At 44.2% G+C, this 18,540-nt stretch overlaps 1 protein-coding gene across 2 annotated transcripts in view; it reads left to right on the forward strand.

Moving 5' to 3' along the window:
- NID1 (nidogen 1) overlaps positions 1-16,612 on the forward strand; it is a 92,429-nt gene extending 75,817 nt beyond the window's left edge. For both annotated transcript variants that reach the window (XM_043925086.1, XM_043925085.1), the window contains 6 exons: positions 4,273-4,399; positions 9,649-9,820; positions 11,006-11,163; positions 12,358-12,481; positions 13,733-13,845; positions 14,815-16,612. In XM_043925086.1, coding sequence (XP_043781021.1) covers positions 4,273-4,399; positions 9,649-9,820; positions 11,006-11,163; positions 12,358-12,481; positions 13,733-13,845; positions 14,815-14,936 — 816 coding nt within the window. In that variant the 3' untranslated portion in view covers positions 14,937-16,612. The remainder of the gene's footprint in view (positions 1-4,272; positions 4,400-9,648; positions 9,821-11,005; positions 11,164-12,357; positions 12,482-13,732; positions 13,846-14,814) is intronic.
- Positions 16,613-18,540: the final 1,928 nt, after the last annotated feature.

An 18,540-nucleotide genomic window follows, 5' to 3' on the forward strand; every position in this document is an offset into this window, starting at 1 on the left:
TCTTCCCCAGCACAAAGCCCTCTGATGGATTCCCCCTTCACCCTGAGGAAGAAAAAAAAATCAGTTCTTTTCATGGCCTTTGGCTACCTGTCCTAACCCCATTTCCTACAGCTACACCTCACTCACTGGCTGCAGCCCTCGCCTTCTGGCTGATCCCCAACTCACCACACACACTTGCACCTCAGGGCATTTGCGTTTGCCGTCCCCTGCCTGGAGTTTCTCACTCTAGACACTTGCACGGTTCACATGTACATTGCACGGTTCACATGTACGTAGACACAGCCACATGTGCATTACACAGATTTCTGCTGCATATCACCTCTGGGAGAAGCCTGTCCTGGCTGCCCTGTTCAGACTGCAGCCTCCAGTCACCCGTCTGTCTTTCAGCAAGCACTCAGCACTACTCAATACATTGTATGTCAGGGTACATGTTCTATGTCTCATGTATCTCTTCCCACCAAGAATAGAGACCTGGATGGACCTAGTGTCTGTCATATAGAGTGAAATAAAAGTCAGAGAAAAAAAAGTATCACATACTAAAGCGTGTGTGTGGAATCTAAAAAAATGGCACAGATGAACCTGTTTGCAACACAGGAATAGAGACGCACACATAGGGAACGGATGAGTGGATGGAGGTGGGGGTGGGGGTGGCAGGTAAGATGAACTGGGAGATTGGGATTGACACGTGCACTCCCGTGTGTAAAACAGGTAGCTAATGGGAATGTTCTGTCTTGCACAAGGAGCTCAGCTCAGTGCTGTGATGCCCTAGAGGGGGTGGGTGGGGGGAGGTCCAAAAGAGAGGAGACAGGTGTACACATATGGCTGATTCACTTTGTTATACAATGGAAACTAACACAGCATTGTAAAGCAACTATACCCCAATTTAAAAAAAAAAAGAATGTAAGCACACCAAGACCAGAAATTGTCCGTCTATTTCATGGAGGTATTTGTTTCACAATGGTGTTTCCAGACCCCAAACAGTGTTTGGCACTTTAAAAGTATTTACTGAAGGAATGCATAAGTGATCTTTATGATTTCCCGTTGCTTCACTGAAGCATAAATCCCTCAAGGGGCAATCATTGTTCTTCTTTTGTATCCACTAGCACATACTCCCAGGTAGTAGGAGTGGGTTAAATTCCATGGGAAAGCCATTTTCCCCCAACACCAAGGGGAGAGGCTTAAGTGTCAAATGAGGCTATGAAAAGCAGGAAACTGAGATGTGATCAGTGGAGGGGAAGGTGCTGAAACAACAATATTCACTGTGTCTTTCCTATCTATTATCTCAATCAATCATTTATCTATCCACTTATGGATACCTCTACCTAGCTATCTGTTTTTACCATCTAGGTATTTTAGTTTAACTGTACCTAATGCCACCACTCAATGGCATTAAATACCACCGTCATCACCATCCATTGTCCCAAACTGAAATTCTGGATCCATTCTGCAACCTCATTCTAGTTTCTATCTCTGTGAATTAGCCTGTTCTAGGGAAACACCTCTTAGTGGAATCATGCAGTGCTTGCTCTCTTGTAACTGGCTTACTTCACTTAACATGATATCTTCAGATTTCATCCATATTGTGACATGTGTCAGAATTTCCTTCCTTTTTATGACTGAGTAATATTCCATCATATGGATATTTCATATTTTGTTTATCTGTTCATCAGTGGAGAACTTGGGCTGCTTCTACTTTCTGGCTTTGTGAGTAATGTTGCTATAAACATGGGTTTACAAGCATCTGTTCAAGTCCGTCCTTTCACTTCTTTTGGAAATAAACCAGACATGGAATTACATGGTAATTCTATTTTTAATTTTTTGAGGAATTGCCATACTGTTTTCCTGAGCAATTGCACCATTTTGCATTCCACCACCAGAGCACAAAAATTCCAAATTTCCCTGATACTTTGCTAACATTTATTATTCTCTGTTTTTTTCATTGTAGCCATACTAATATGTGTGAAGTGGTATTTTGTGATTTTGATTTGCATTTCTCTAGTTGGTAAAGAATTGACCTGCAGTACAGGAGACCTCAGTTCAATTCCTAGGTTGGGAAGATCCCTTGGAGAAGGGATAGGCTACCCACTCCAGTATTATTGGGTTTCCCTTGTGGCTCAGCTGGTAAAGAATCCGCCTGCAATGTGGGAGACCTGGGTTCGATCCCTGGGTTGGGAAGATCCCCTGGAGGAGGGAAAGGCTATCCACTCCAGTATTCTGGCCTGGAGAATTCCATGAACTATATAGTCCATGGGGTCGCAAAGAGTCGGACACGGCTGAGCGACTTTCACTTCACATTCACAATGATTAGGGATGTTCAGTTCAGTTCAGTTCAGTTCAGTCGCTCAGTCATGTCCAACTCTTTGCAACCCCGTGGACTGTAGTACGCCAGGCTTCACTGTCCATCACCAACTCCCAGAGCTTACTTAAACTCATGTCCATTGAGTCGGTGATGCCATTCAACCATCTCACCCTCTGTCATCCGCTTCTCCTCCCGCCTTCAATCTTTCCCAGCATCAGGGTCTTTTCCAAAGAGTCAGTTCTTTGCATCAGATGGCCAAAGTACTGGAGTTTCAGCTTCAGCATCAGTCTTTCCAATGAACACCCAGGACTGATCTTTAAGATGGGCTGGTTGGATCTCCTTGCAGTCCAAGGGACTCTCAAGAGTCTTCTCCAAAACCACAGTTCAAAAGCATCAATTCTTCGGCACTCAGCTTTCATTATAGTCTAACTCTCACATCCATACATGACTACTGAAAAAACCATAGCTTTGACTAGACGGACCTTTGTTAGCATTTTTTCATATGCTTAAGGGCCACTTATATATCTTCTTTGGAAAAATATCTGTTCATATCCTTTGCCCATTTTGTGGTTGGGTTATTTTGTTGTTGTTACTGAACTGTAGGAGTTCTTTATATATTTTATCAACCCCTCATCAGATACATGATTTGCAAATATTTCCTCACCTTCCATGAGTTGGTTAACTTTTCACTTTGTTGAGTGTATCTTTTACTGAACAAAAGTTTTCCATTTTGATAAGATCCAATTTATCTGTCTTTTGCTTTTGATGTCATAACCAAGAAATTATTGTCAAATCCAACATTATGAGGCTTTTAACCATGTTTTCTTCTAAGAGATTTATAGTTTTAATTGTTACATTTGGGTTTCTGATTCATTTTGAGCTTATTTTTGTATATGGTGTAAGGTAAGGGTCTCTGTGTCCTTTATGACCTGACCTCTGAAGGGGAAGTGTTTGCTGATAACTCTAGTTCTCCCCTAAAACATCTTCCTGGTCTTCCATTTCTATGGTGTCCAGGGTCTTTACTTGAAGTTTCCACATACATTTTGGAGTGAGCTTGTAAGTTTCTACTTTAAAAAAAAGGAAGGAATTAAAAGCCTTCTCGGATTTTGATATAGATAGCATTGGATCTTTAATTCTTAATTAGGGAGAATTGACATCTTAGCAGTATTAAATTTCTTGATCCATTAAACTAACATCTCTTCATTTATTTGCATCTTTAATTTTGCTATGCAATGTTTTATAGTATTCAGTCTAAAATATTTTGGTTTTGTTGCTATTGCAAACATTATTATCTTAAAATTCTACTTTTTGCTGATATGTGGAAATACAGTTTTCTGTTGATCTTGGATCCTGAAACCTTGCTAGATTCAATTATTAATAAATATTAGTATAGATTCCCTAGGAGTTTCTATGTAAATAATCATATTGTCTTAAAATAGAGTGATTTTACTTCTTCCTTTCCAATATTTATGTGTTTTATTTCTTTTTTATGATCTTCAGTTAAGGTTTCTTAGATAATATACAAAAAGCATTATCCATAAAAGAATAATAAATTGAACTTTACAAAAATTTAAAACTTTTGCTCCCAAAAAACATCATTTAAGAAAATGAAAAAGTGCTATTTGCTGAGAGAAACTGAAGCAGGTTCCCATGCCCTTCTCCAGGGGAATTCCTAACTCAGGGATCAAACCCATGTCTCTTACGTCTCCTATATTGGCAGATGGGTTCCTTACCACTAGCGCCTCCTGGGAAGCCCCATAAATATACAGACTTACACACATATGACAACAGATTTTTAATCTGAAGTTTATAAAGAACTCCTGCCACTCAATAATTTAATTTTAAAAATGAACAAAAGCCTTGAAGACACTTCATTTTGAAAGGTGTCCAAATGCCTGTAAGCACATGAAAGATTCCTCCTATCCTGAGGCACTAGTAGACGGACCACTCTCACCACTGCTGTACACTCCCAGGACAAAGTCATCATTGGACTGGCCTTCGACTGTGTGGACAAGATGGTTTACTGGACCGACATCAGTCAGCCTTCCATCGGGAGAGCCAGTCTGCATGGCGGAGAGCCAACCACCATCATTCGACAAGGTGAGCAAGCATCATTGTTGGTTTTGCTTTTAGTAGCCCACGTGGCTCTTGGGGGAGAGAGCAGAATTGTGCGGTGTATAGTTGCTTGCAGGATATGGTGATCGGAGATGGACTAGGTTCTCGGGCTCAAACATCACCCTTTCTAGCCTTCTCTGAACAGTCCTCCAAGGACTCATCACTAAATCATGAACATCTTAGCTGGGGTGTGGTGCTAGAATAAAATTAAAGCAGGGTAAGTGGCCTTGCCTGTCTCCGAAAGCTTATGTAGCCCATTTTAAGGAATAATAAAGGCTAAACTCAACCATCCAGTTTGGATATATGCGTCTCCCTCTGGCTACTGAGCCTAGAGTTGATTCTCAGACTGTCTGCCCCATGGGGTGGTCCATTAGGCAAAAAACAGAAAAATCATAAAGATGGGAGGGTCACAAGCATATTGGCAAATACTGTCCCTGAGAGGTGAGTCTATTCCCAAGACAGTTTTCAAGCTGAAGGGTTATCACTTCAACCTGTAACCTCTTGGTGGGGTGGGTCTCCTCTCTTCCATCTCACCCTCACTGGACCTTGCTCAGATTGCCAGAGGAGTACCACATATCAGGCTGAACTTTTACAGACATTTCTGTTTTTGTTGCATCACTAATGATAAACCACATGACAGTTTGGCACAGCCCACCCCTCAACATTTAACCTCAATTCCTTAACTTACAGGTGCCAATTTAAGCCAAGGGCTCTGTTATTTTAATGCCTACATTCAACACATCAAGACTATTTTAAGTGGATATGTTTTATCAAGATTCAAGTCCATTATGACAAAAAGTCCAAGGGCCTGTAAAAATTCTCCTTTACTGAAAAGGTCAAATATTGCACATTGCTAAGTCTGTGGCTTAACCAGCTGCCTTGCAGATATTTTCAATCAAAAGACATTGCCATGCCAGGGATATGTGCTGTGTAAAATCATCTTGTTTTCTCTGCAAAACACTCAAAGTTACATCTTTAAGGACTTCCTGGCTTGGGGGAAAAAGCAAAGATACATCTTTAAAATATTTGAGCCTCTTTGATATTTCTTTTTACTGATGCTTGGGGCTGAGTGTTATTGTTCAGTTGCCAAGTTGTGTCTGACTCTTTGCAACCCCATGGACTGCAGCATGCCAGGCCTCCCTGTCCCTCACCATCTCCTGGAGTTTACTCAAACTCATGTCCATTGAGCCAGTGATGCCATCCAACCATCTCATCCTCTGTCGTCCCTTTCTCCTCCTGCCTTCAGTCTTTCCCAGCATCAGGGTCTTTTCCAATGAGTCTGCCTTTAGCATCAAGTGGCTAAAGTTTTGGAGCTTCAGCTTCAGTATCAGTCCTTCCAATGAATATTCAGGTTGATTTCCTTTAGGATTGGCTGGTTGGATCTCCTTGCAGTCCAAAGGACTCTCAAGAGTCCTCTCCAGCACCACAGTTCAAAAGTGTCAGTTCTTTGGCACTCAGCCTTCTTTATGGTCCAACTCTCACATCTGAACATGACTACTGGAAAAACCAAAGCCTTGACTAGACGAACCTTTGTCGGCAAAGTGATGTCTCTGTTTTTTAATACGCTGTCTAGGTTTGTCATAGATTTTCTTCCAAGGGCTAAGTGTAGCTTTTCTAATTTAACATCTCCATAACAACTTTTGATAATGTCAGAAAGGCCCTTGTGCCTGTGGAACAGCCTCTGGGGTATATTTTTCCTTCCTTGGCTCCTTCATAAGAGATAGTATAGCAGGAATTAAGCTGAGGTTGAGTTAAACATGTCGACTATGGACACAGACCTCAAATCCTTTTCTGGAAGCCAATGTGCTATTTAAATAATGTCTGCTAGTTTTCATGGCTTGCTTTAATCAATAGAATGAAGTTTCTAATGAATAGAAGTTTGAAGATGCCTTTTTGCATGTTAATGCTGTTGAAAATGTTGCTATTATCTGTAATTTGACTTCAAAACCCACAGGAAGTGGGGAGTAGGTCATCGTTTGCTATTTCCTGTTGTTTTTGGAACTGATAAAGATCCAAGAAAGCTTTAAGACCAGTAAGAAACATTCCAGACAAAAACCCACTGGGAAAACACAGAATTAAATCAGAATGTGATCTTTGTAAAAGAAAGATCACTAGGAATACATTGTCTTTTTAATTTCAAAAAAGAGAAAGAAACTTCCACTTACATTTTCATCATGGTATATTCCTAGTGAGTGAAAATGGCAGTGGGTATCTTTTCTTTTTCTTCCTAATTTCATAATGTCTGAATCCTGTGCTTCTCTGTTTTTCCTTGAGTTAAGGTCCTAACCAGATATCTTTAATAAGTATCATCATCTGTTTCCTTTTGATATAATCAGTGTGGAATATATTGCCCTGCAGTTTTCCCATCTTGCCCTGACTCACAGGAAAGGATGAGGTTTTCCAGGCCTTTCCTTTGGCTCCTTAGCCCATAAAGAAGTATTTTTCTGGTTGGGGGAGGAGTTCTGGTTGCTCATGGGTTTGACGTCAAGACCAGACTATTTCTAAAGAGACAATTGGCATGGAGTTCCTTCCAGGAACTTGTAAAGATACTCTCGTTAAACAGTCTTCCCTGGTCCCACCATGTCTGAATAGCCTGTGCCTCTCAGACAGGATGTACTCGTTCCAAATATACCCCAGAATGATTTCTTCTGATTTTGTCTGAAGGTCGGAAGGAGTCTTTGGAGATCAGTCTCACCGTCCCTTTCCCTCCAGGGATGTGGGAAATATTTTCAGTTGGTTCAATCGCTCAGTCGTGTCCAACTCTTTGTGAGCCCATGGACTGTAGCACACCAGGCCTCCCTGTCCATCACCAACTCCCAGAGCTTACTCAAACTCATGTCCATTGAGTCAGTGATGCCATCCAACCATCTCATCCTCTGTCATCCCCTTCTCCTCTCACCTTCAATCTTTCTCAGCATCAGGGTCTTTCAAATGAGTCAGTTGTTTGCATCAGGTGACCCAAGTATTAGAGCTTCAGCTTCAGCATCAGTCCTTCCAATGAATATTCTGGACTGATTTCCTTTAGGATGGACGGGTTGGATCTCCTTGCAGTCCAAGGGACTCTCAAGAGTCTTCTCCAACACCACAGTTCAAAAGCATCAATTCTTTGGCGCTCAGCTTTCTTCATAGTCCAACTCTCACATCCATACATGACTACTGGAAAAATCATAGCTTTGACTAGACAGACCTTTGTTGGCGAAGTAATTCTCTGCTTTTTAGTATGCTGTCTAGGTTGATAATAGCTTTTCTTCCAAGGAGCAAGCATCTTTTAATTTCATGGCTGCAGTCACCATCTGCAGTGATTTTGGAGCCCCCCCAAAATAAAGTCTCACTGTTTCCATTGTTTCCCCATCTATATGCCATGAAGTGATGGGACCGGATGCCATGATCTTCGTTTTCTGAATGTTGAGTTTTGCTGCTGCTAAGTCGCTTCAGTCGTGTCCGACTCTGTGTGACCCCATAGGTGGCAGCCACCAGGCTCCCCCGTCCCTGGGATTCTCCAGGCAAGAACACTGGAGTGGATTGCCATTTCCTTCTCCAATGCATGAAAGTGAAAACTGAAAGTGAAGTCGCTCAGTCGTGTCTGACTCTTAGCGACCCATGGACTGCAGCCCACCAGGCTCCTCCATCCATGGGATTTTTCAGGCAAGAGTACTGGAGTGGGGTGCCATTGCCTTCTCCGTGTTGAGTTTTAAACCAGCTTTTTCACTCTCTTCTTTCACTTTCATTAAGAGGCTCTTTAGTTCTTCGCTTTCTGCCATAAGAGTGGCGTCATCGGCATATCTGAGGTTATTGCTATTTCTCCCTGCAATCTTGATTCCAGCTTGTGCTTCATCCAGCCCGGCATTTCGCATGATGTACTCTGTATATAATGTAAATAAACGGGGTGACAATATACATCCTTGACATACTCCTTTCCTGATTTGGAACCAGTTTGTTGTACTTTATAAATCTTTGCTTTGGGTTGAAATAATAAAGACCTTGTTGAGAATTAGAAACGCTTGTTTCTAACTTTTAATAAGCTTTCTCTGGTGGAAGTCCTTCAAGGGGGCTTAGATGTTTCCATCATTCATAGTCATGATCATCTTAGGAGTTTAGTGAAAGCTGACATGGAGCGGGCTGAAGGTCCGGACTGCTTCTCTATTGATGAAAGAATACAGTGCTGCAGGGATGGTGTCATACCAGGTCCCTGGGGCAGGGTAGCTCCATCCTTGGCTCTTCCCCTTCCTGTTTCCACTTCCAGCCGTACTAAATGACCTTCAGCTCCATAATCAGCAGAGGAGAGAGAGTCCAAGGTGACCCCAGTAAAACCCCGGTAGGGTTTTAGCTTTTAATTTGGTTGTATTTATAGTCACGAAACCATTGCAATCTTGAACTCCTGGTTAGGTTTGGTGGGTGCTAAAGGCTCCCATTGCAATCAGCTTATACTGCAGCAACCCCTGGCTTGAAAATCAGTTACTTAGAGCCTAGTAAAGAGTTCTGGGGTGTTATTTGCAACACTGATACCCCTTCTTTGTACTCTTAACACTTGTATGAAAGTAATAACAGCTGTGATTTCTTGCATATATTATTTCTTGGAAATGACCTTTTTTCCCCTGTTGATGAATAAGATAAGTCTGTCCATTCCTCATCTTTAGATCTTCCTGTTTCTCCCCTTTACACAAGAGATAAGCTCTAAGCTTGTTAACACAGGCATCCTAACTTCATCTCTGCCACCCTCCACCCTCGGGGTCTCCAGCCACACAGAATAACATCGTATACTTCAAGCCATATCCATTCTTCCTTTACATCAGTGTGCTGGTCTCACTACCTGGAAAACTTTTACCAGGATCTTTGCCTGAGAAACCCCCGCTGTTCCTGCAGTAGCCAGCCTTATAAGGTATTGCCTCCCCAGGAAGTGTTCCTTGGTCTCCCAGGCTAAGTCCAGCGTTCCTCCTCCATGCTCCCATAGAACCTGGAACTCAGTCTGAATTGTGATTGGCTCTGGGCTCCTCGAGGCAGGGCCACAGCTGCAGCATCCTTATGGGTTGGATTCGCAGTATGGTACACAGAATGAGTAGCAGTGTAACATTTGTCACTAAGTGTTATTTATCTTAACAAGCATTTAACACTCCCATTGGTTTTCTCAAAGTGCAAGGGTTGGATGCCAGATGAAATAGCACTGAGTAATCAGAAAAACCTCATCTCACTCGTTTAAAAAAAAAAAGTCAACAATGTTCGGTGTTTGCTTCTAGATCTTGGAAGCCCTGAAGGCATTGCTCTTGACCACCTTGGGCGCAACATCTTCTGGACCGATTCTCACCTGGATCGGATAGAAGTTGCAAAGCTAGACGGGACCCAGCGCCGCGTGCTGTTTGAGACTGATTTGGTGAATCCCAGAGGCATCGCAACAGATTCCGTGAGAGGGTGCGTGCATGCTTAGCTGCTTCAGTCGTGTCCAACTCTGTGTGACCCTGTAGACTATAGCCCGCCAGGCTCCGCTGTCCTTGGGATTCTTCAGGCAAGGATACTGGGATGGGTTGCCTTCCTCCAGAGCGTCTTGCCACCAGGGAAGCCCCCGTGAAAGGGTATCTTTGTGTAAATCTCTGTGTGTGTCTATTCTATTTGCATCTGCCCTTGTGCATATTCTCAGAGTTTGACTGTAACTCCAGCATTGCTCTCCTGAAGTGAATGAGTTTAGGATGAATGAGTCCACAGTTGGTGGCTTATAGATATCTGAGGTGAAGCCAGAACATTTATTATAATCCACCAGAATCATGAACTCAGTACCATGTTCCACTTTCAGATCTTTTACCAAGAGCTTTGTAAGTTGACAGCTCAGAAATTGGGTATTTCCACTTGGATTGAATGTTAATCAAATATTTGAGTTGTATCAACCACAGAAGAATATCAAGGTAGCATCAATGTCCCCCTGGGGCTCCTTCCTGGGGCCCAACCCAGCATGAACACCTTGGAGGCCCTCCCCAGGGGTTTTGTGAGCACATTTTTTCCCTCACTGCAGGCTCTGAGTCTTGTACCCTAGGCCCGTTGTCTCCCTGATGCTTTGACATGAGGCCACATCTCTTGTTCTGTGGCCATTTGGCTGCCTCTCTAATTTCAGGTGCCTTGACCACTTCTGCCAGCATTGCTTCTGGGCTTCATCCCTTCGGTCTGCTGTGCCTTCCTGTGTGCTGACAGCATATGAGAATCCCCATGTGTTTATGTTAGTTATGGTGCTCTATTTTTTAAAAACAGTTTCATTGAGATATGTCAGTTATATTTCAGGGAAGTGAAGTTGTTAGTAACAGGATTCAAGTGAAAAACTAAATAGAAGGGTCTTTACAAGGGCAGTGTGTCTTGGCACCTCCAGATCCTTTATAGCCATTAATTTTTATTTTATTTTTGAATTTCTTGGTCGCACTGCATGACATGCAGGATCTTAATTCCCTGGTCAGGTATTGAACTCAAGCCCCCTGCAGTGGAAATGCGAAGTTCTAATCCCTGGACCGCCAGGGAATTCCCTATCATAGGTTCTTTTTAAGTGCCTTTAAGTGAACTTTTTCTTATGCGTCTTCATTGTTTCTCTTCCCCTCTCACTTCCTTTTCCTCCAGGAATCTTTATTGGGCAGATTGGAACAGAGATAACCCCAAAATTGAAACTTCCTACATGGATGGCACTAACCGGAGGGTCCTGGTGCAGGATGACCTGGGCTTGCCCAACGGGCTGACCTTCGACGCCTACTCGTCTCAGCTCTGCTGGGTGGATGCAGGTGACGGAAAGCCCCGGGCCTGGCTCCTGGGTCGGAGCAGGGCTTCGTTTTTTACCAAATAATCATTGTTACCCACTGTACTATCAAGAGTAGCTGTTGTGGGGAATAAGGAATAAGATAATTGCTTTTTTTCTGCACAAACATCAGCTGCATATCTTTGCTCTGAAGCTGTTTCCCTCAGCTTGATGTAGTCCAGGGAGTATTCTCAATCTTTCAGGTCAGGGGTCAGCAAACTACAGCCTTGTGCCAAATGGTTTGGACACCTGTTTCGGTATAATCTGGGAGCTGTAAAAGGTTTTTACATTTTGAAATGTTACATTTTAAAAGCTTATACAAATGCTTGTATAATATCCTTGATTTCATCTCTTGGCCCGCACAACCTAAAATAGTTACTATCTGGCCCTTTAAGAAAAAGTTTGCTGACCCCCAGAGCCTGTCCTTATCCTGGTACCTATTAAGCAATTCGTGACTTACATTTTTGTAGCTCCTGCTTGTCCCCAAGCAGGGCTAAGGCAGGACTTGAAGCCAAGGAAGATAAAGTAAGGCAGCCCCAGTGTGTGCGCTCCTGCCTGGGCAGATTTGGGGTGCCCCTGATGTGGGCCGGATGCTCAGTTGGGAAAGAATGTCAATCATCCATCCAGTCTCTGTTGAGTTCCTCCTTTGTTCTAGACACTGTCAGGTACCACGGGAGATGCAGGAAGTAAGGCATGCACAGTTAAGTGGAAACTCAAGCCTTTACTTGGTCATAATGCAGGCATTGATGCGCGGCTGTGCGTAGCTGCTAGCCCAGTGGGAGCAGCTTAGCAGTTCTGAGGGCTCTGAAAATGGGGGCAGGGGGGAGGGTAGGTCTAGAGAGGCAGGAGGGATTTGAACAGGAGCTGGAAGATGGCATCCTTCTTACTAAGCCCCTGGCTGCTCCAGAAGTGGGTGAAACGGGGTGCTCTTCCTCTGCTCTGGCTCCCTTCTCCCCATCAGAACCAGGTATGGGTACCGGATGGAGGTGGGACTGACCAGTGAGGGGGGGCAAGGGAGGATGAACAGACAACTTCCCAGGTTAGAAGAGCACATCGTGTGTTCTCTCGGGTCTGAGCCTGTAACACTGACTCTCACCCTTGCCCTCCTTGCTTTTGGTTTTGGACACAAAGGGGCCTTTTCTTGTGTGAACAATGGATGACTTGTTCTCACCCCACACAGGCACCCATCGGGCCGAGTGCCTGAAGCCTGGTCAGCCCAACAGACACACGGTTCTTGAAGGGCTGCAGTATCCTTTTGGGGTTACGAGCTTCGGGAAGAATTTGTACTACACAGACTGGAAGACGTACGTCAGCTGCTGCAGCGCGGGGGCTGGGGGACCTGCCCTGCTGCCCTCTCTGGAGGCCACACCCTTTCCAAGCAGCCTCTTGGCTCCATCTCTTGGCTCTTCCGCCTCCAGAGATGCCCCCTCTGCCTCACCCTCTGGTTGTCAGAGAGGAGGGCGAGGAAGGAGAGGGCCAGACCTTCGGGGAGCAGAGGGTGCCATGTGTCATCTGGATGCTCCAGGATGGGCAGCTTCAAGTCCACAAATGGGGACGTCCTGTGCATGTGCCTTCTCTCCCTAGGAGAGACCATGCCTACTCCATGCCACTATTTTATTATAATTCTTAAACTGCAGTATTCCCAAAGTTCCTTCTTGACCTTTCCTGCAGGAAAGTAGGCTTAAACCAAGCAAGCAGCTGTGGCAGGAGCATCAGTATAGAAAGTGGGTATCCCAGCTTGGAATTTAGAGCCAGAGGGCAGAGCTAGCTGACTTTTGTTCTCTCTTTAAGAAGCCGGAGAATTGCAGGCTTCAGGAAGAGGGAGGGATGGCTAGGAAGTAAGGCCAATGTATCTGTTTTTTGTGTCTGTCTGTGCTCAGTCTTGTCTGACTCTTTGCCACCCCATGGACTGTAGCCCACCAGGCTTCTCTGTCCATGGGATTTCCCTGGCAAGGATACTGGAGTGGGTTACCATTTCCTCCTCCAGGGAATCTTCCCAACCCAGAGATCAAAGCCACATCTCCTGCATGGGCAGGCAGATTCTTGACTGTCTGAGCCACCTGGGAAGCCGTTTATGGCCTCCAATTTATCCCCCAAGGGCTTCCCTGGTGGCTCAGATAGTAAAGAATCCACCTGCAATGCAGGAGACCCAGGTTCAATCCCAGGGTCGGGAAGATCCCCAGGAGAAGGGACTAGCTACCCGTTCCAGTGTTCTTGCCTGGAGAATCCCATGGACAGAGGAGCCTGGCAGCTACAGTCCATGGGGTCACAAAGAGTCAGACAGGATGGAGAGACTAATACTTTCACTTTATCCTCCAAGCGACAAAAGAGGTTGCCCTGTAGAGAAAAGTTCAAGCCATTAGATGTGTTTTTTGTTGTTAGTATATTTTTGGGTTTTGTTTGGCCATACTGCATAGCGTGAGGGACTCTTAGTTCACCCACCAGGGATCAAACCACGCCCCTTGCATTGGAAGTGAAGAGTCCTATCCACTGGACCATCAGGGAAATCCTGCCATTAGATGCGTTTTAACTTTCCATCCTTTGACACTCTGTAGGAATTCTGTGGTCGCTGTAGATCTCACCATTTCCAAAGAGACGGATTCCTTCCACCCCCACAAGCAGACCCGGCTGTATGGCATCACCTCCGCCCTGTCTCAGTGTCCTGAAGGTAAGTCACCTGTGCTGTAAGTCGTCAGGGGCTGGGCTGGCCCCTGGGGCTCAGAGCCCACACTCTGGCTGCCCCCTGTGTGGCCTCTGCTAGCCCTGATCACAGGGCAGGTGAGACCTAGTCCATTTCATTAAGGATCTTCATTAGTTAGTAGGTAAACCAGATGAATCAATAGAAAATGTTAGGGAATGAAGTGGATAGTGGATAAAGGTGAGGAAAAGTATTGACTCTTGGAGTGGGTCTAAAAGTATAGTGTCTTCAGGTCCCAAGTAGGAAAAGCAGTGTTAGGATCTCTCCTGCTTTAAAAGTTCATCCATTTGGCCAGACAACAACAACAATAATTGATAGTAATAATAATCGCAAACATGGATGTGATACTTCCTGTGTGCTGGGTACATCCCATGTATTAGAAGTCACTATGTGCTTTGTATCCACTGGTTCACTCAATCCTCAAGAAAGCCCTGAGGTAGGTGCTATTATTTTGCACACTTTATAAATGAGGATACTGAAACCACTTGCCCAGAGTCACACGGTCACTTCCGGTGCTCATGGCAGCAGACATGGGGGTAGGTTAGGCACCTGGCTGCAAAGTCTATGCTATGCTGCCTCCTTCCTGACTTCCCTCCTGCCCCCTAGTCAAGCGGCCAAGCTGGATAGAAAGCACATTCTGCTTTAAAATTCCAACTCCATGCTATGACCAGAGCTGAAAAACCTCCCCTGAGCTTTGCTAATAGCTTTGATGGTAAATCTGCATATCCCCCAGATCAGGAATCAAGGTTTTGGCACATTTGGCAAATCCTCAATGATGAGGAAACAGCCAGGAGATAAGCTGAGTTAAATTTTCTATACAAATTCCTTGTTCTCCAGGACCCCCCGTAAGCTTGGCCTCCCAGAGACCAAAAAGCGGGCCAGTGTGGAGGTCACTGTCTTACCTGATTGAACCACTGAGCTTGCCTCTGCCTTTTCCAGGTCACAACTACTGCTCAGTGAACAATGGCGGCTGCACGCACCTCTGCCTGGCCACCCCAGGAAGCAGGACCTGCCGTTGCCCTGACAACACCCTGGGAGTTGACTGTATCGAGCAGAAATGAAGAGTTCCTCGTGTGCTCTCCAAAGTATTTCACAGCAGCACCCTTCTTGAAAGGGTCCAGACTGAAAACTGTCTGACCTGGTGGCTGAATGGCCACCAGGCCCAGGTCCAACCCAGCCTGAGCCCCAACAGCATTGCCCTCACTGTTCCCCAAAACACATGCCCTCAGCTTCTGGAATGCGAAAGCCTCTACTCCTACGCAAAGAAAGTCTCCCTGATCCCAGCCCTCGGACTGGCTTATACAGCCCTGAGTGAGGATTATATGCCCCGTCCTGGTGCTGGAAACTGGCCCCAACCTTCATGCCCCCATGGTGAGCAGAGCTTCCCCAGGCCTGAGCTGCCCCACTTCCTGTGGCCTTACGAGCTCAGCCTCACTTTGAGACACCCATCGTTCCTTCAGCTGCTGGACACAACAAGGCTGTGAGCGAAGGAGGGAGTTTGCTCTCCCACAGTTTTTCTTGGTGCTCTGATTTCCCTCTTTATACTCCTAGCATTTAACCCCTGAGTTCTACATCACCTGCATCCTGCGCAAGGCAGGAAGTGAGCAAGCCCTGCCTTTTGGCCAAAACTCACCCTGTCCAAAAGATATATGGGTATTTGGTGGATGATACTGAGCAGCCTCTCCCAGATAAGTTACTGGCATTTCTGCAGTAGTTGTTGGTAGTCAAAGGCTTAAATCAAGAGTGTCCAGAGAAATTCAAGGTGCAGAGTCAGATATTTGAGGATGGGGATTTTATTGATGTGCCTTAAATTATACCAAAGATTACCAAAGTATTCCTTTTTATCCAAAGCACTTGGATCGTAGCATCTGGTTCTTGGGGCAGCACAGCCCCACTGCTGCCACCTGTGTCCAGCCTCCACATGGAGACCCATCTGAGATACAGGCTGGGGCTGGTACCAGTGACCCCCTGTAGTCCCTCACATCTGCCCTCCACCCACGAGAGCCGATCTACAATCAGCCACGAGCTCTGTGCTCCTTTGTTTATCCTCCATCCATGGCCCTTGCTCGCTGTATTCTCATCCAAAGACACAATCCAGGAAGGCCAAACTGAATGTTAGTCCTCCAGACACTTTGTTGCTCCTTGGTGTAATTAAAAGGACCATTACCACATTTCACATTTATGTTTCTAGAGCTTGTGTAGAAAACATTTCCTGACCATATATAGCTAGTGTTACTTTTTTTTGGAGGGGTGGTCACTGCTTCCCAAAGTCCTAAAAGAATAGAAATTTTGAATTGAAAGCTAAGGATAAGGAATTTGAGTCGGTGAAGATTGGGTTAAGGGAAGTGAGACGACTCAGTGAAAAGTATCACAAAGAGATTGACCAAGAGCAGGAATGAAAAACCCAAGAGGAAGGATAAAGGAGAAGATTTAACAATAGCAATAAGAAAAGCTTTTAAATAATGCCAAAGAAAAAATGGTATGTTCTTTGCCAGAGGACACTTCTACACTTAACGACATGGAAGAATTTCCCTGTTTTTCTTCTTAAGGAAGATATCCCTCTTCTAATCTGCAAACCTCAGTACCCTGAACTCCCCGCTACACACACCTCTTTTCTGCAGCACATAGGAGCCTGAATGGAAAGACCCTTTCCTTGAATAACTGAAGTTTGTTTTGAGAAGCAACTATATTCCCAAGAATCACAAGGTTTGGGGAACACATGAGTCTTTTTTATAGCCCAACCACATAAATTAGTTTAACTTTCCTTTTCTATTTATCATTCCATATCCAATCCTCTATATCAAATGTTTTTGTCATGATTTTTGTATAATGTTTATAACTATTTTATTCATTTTGCTAGATTCATTCTAAAATATTTTTAAATGGTAAATTTGTAAACTGTGGAAACCATTGAAGGTGCTTATTAACTGTTCCCCAGATTTGTACAAGTATTGGATAACTCCTTGAGTTTACAGCTGTATAAATTTTAGTGCAGAAAATAAACTTTTTTTGTTAAAAAAGTCTTCTTTTATCTTGTTTGAATGAAGATACTTAATCTCAGGAGGCAGATTCACAATGGAAAGACAGTCATTTAATAATCTGCAAAACCTATTTAGCCCCTAGTGTTATAAGGGATGGTTTTTTTCCCCCAAGTGAGTCTGCAAACTTAGGGGCTGATAATTGACTTTAAAATAATTCTATCATGGACTTCACCCTTTTAAACATTGTTTTCATTTTTTATAAAAATTTTAGCTATAGGCAATAGCATTTCCTGGTTCAGTTCTGAAGATGAACTGTGTTTCCCTGCCCCCCCCCGCCCCACCCTTTTCATATCCAGAAAGAACAAAGATATCTTCCTGGCATTGGCCTTGGAGTGAGACCCCCCTGGTCTGTTCTCAACTGCCACCAAAGGGTAGTTCCACCTATGTTGGCCCCTGAGGGGGATGAGAATGGGCCTTTGACTTGGACGGAGTGAAGGGGGCTCAGAAATGGCAGGAATGAGGTTGCAATCATTGTAAAGAAGGGACCTGGTGCGTCAGGGCCTGCCTATAAAACGGCACCACCAATGGAATCAGTTATTAATACATCCTGCCGATGTGGACTTACTGATGGATAACTTATATTAGGGCTAAATATTAATACCAGTGTTTTATTCTGGTCATAAAATCTAGATACATTAAAGTGATGTCAGGGAAGATGGTGCAATATAGGAAGCTTTAGGAATCCACCCCTCTATCAAAACAGTGGTTGAACTGGCAGGAGCCATCTGAATAAACTACTTTAGAACTTTGTGTCTAGTAGAATGCTTGCAGCACCCAGGAGAGAGTTTGATGAAGAGACTGCTAAGTTTCAGCTTCCCCTTAATAGTGGCAGCCATCCCCTTTCCCCAGCCCCAAGACGCTCAGCTATGGGGACAGTAGCCCATGTTCACTAGGACCAGGTTGAGAGATAAGAACCAGCATTGCTCTCCAAAAATCAGATTTGTGGGTTCTGACTTCTGCTGTTAATTGTTTGGGGGCCAGCATAGAGGAAAAATCTTCCTGACATTGAATTTGGCAATAATTCCTTGTATATGACACCAAAAGTACAACCAACAAAAGAAAAAGACAGATACAAACTAATTGCCGGAGCGGGTGTGGAGAAAAGGGAGCCCTCCTATACTGTTGGTGGGAATATAATTTGGTACAACCATTATGGAGAACACTGTAGAGGTTCCTTAAAAAAAAAAGTTGCCATATGATCCAACAAACCCACTCCTGGGCACATGTCCAGAGAACACCATAATTCAAAAAGATACATGCACCTCAGTGTTGACTGCAGCCCTATTAACAATAGCCAAGACATGGAAACAACCAAAAGGTCTGTTCCCTGAGGCATGGGTACAGAAGATGTACGTTGGAATATTATGTAGCCATAAAATGAATGAAATAAGGCTGTTTGCAGCATTATTTATTATCTAGGTCCATGGGGACCTAGAAACTGTCATACTGAGTGAAGTAAATCAGAGAGCAATACCATATGATATCACTTACATGTGCACTCAAAAAATGGTACAAATGAACTTATTTCCAGAACAGAAGTAGTTACAGATGTAGAAAACACAGAACAAATTTATGGTTATCAGGGGGGAGGTGGAGGGATCAGTTGGAAGATTAGAATAAACAT

Source organism: Cervus elaphus, chromosome 15 (genome assembly GCF_910594005.1).
Source record: "Cervus elaphus chromosome 15, mCerEla1.1, whole genome shotgun sequence".
NCBI classification, from domain to species: domain Eukaryota; kingdom Metazoa; phylum Chordata; class Mammalia; order Artiodactyla; family Cervidae; genus Cervus; species Cervus elaphus.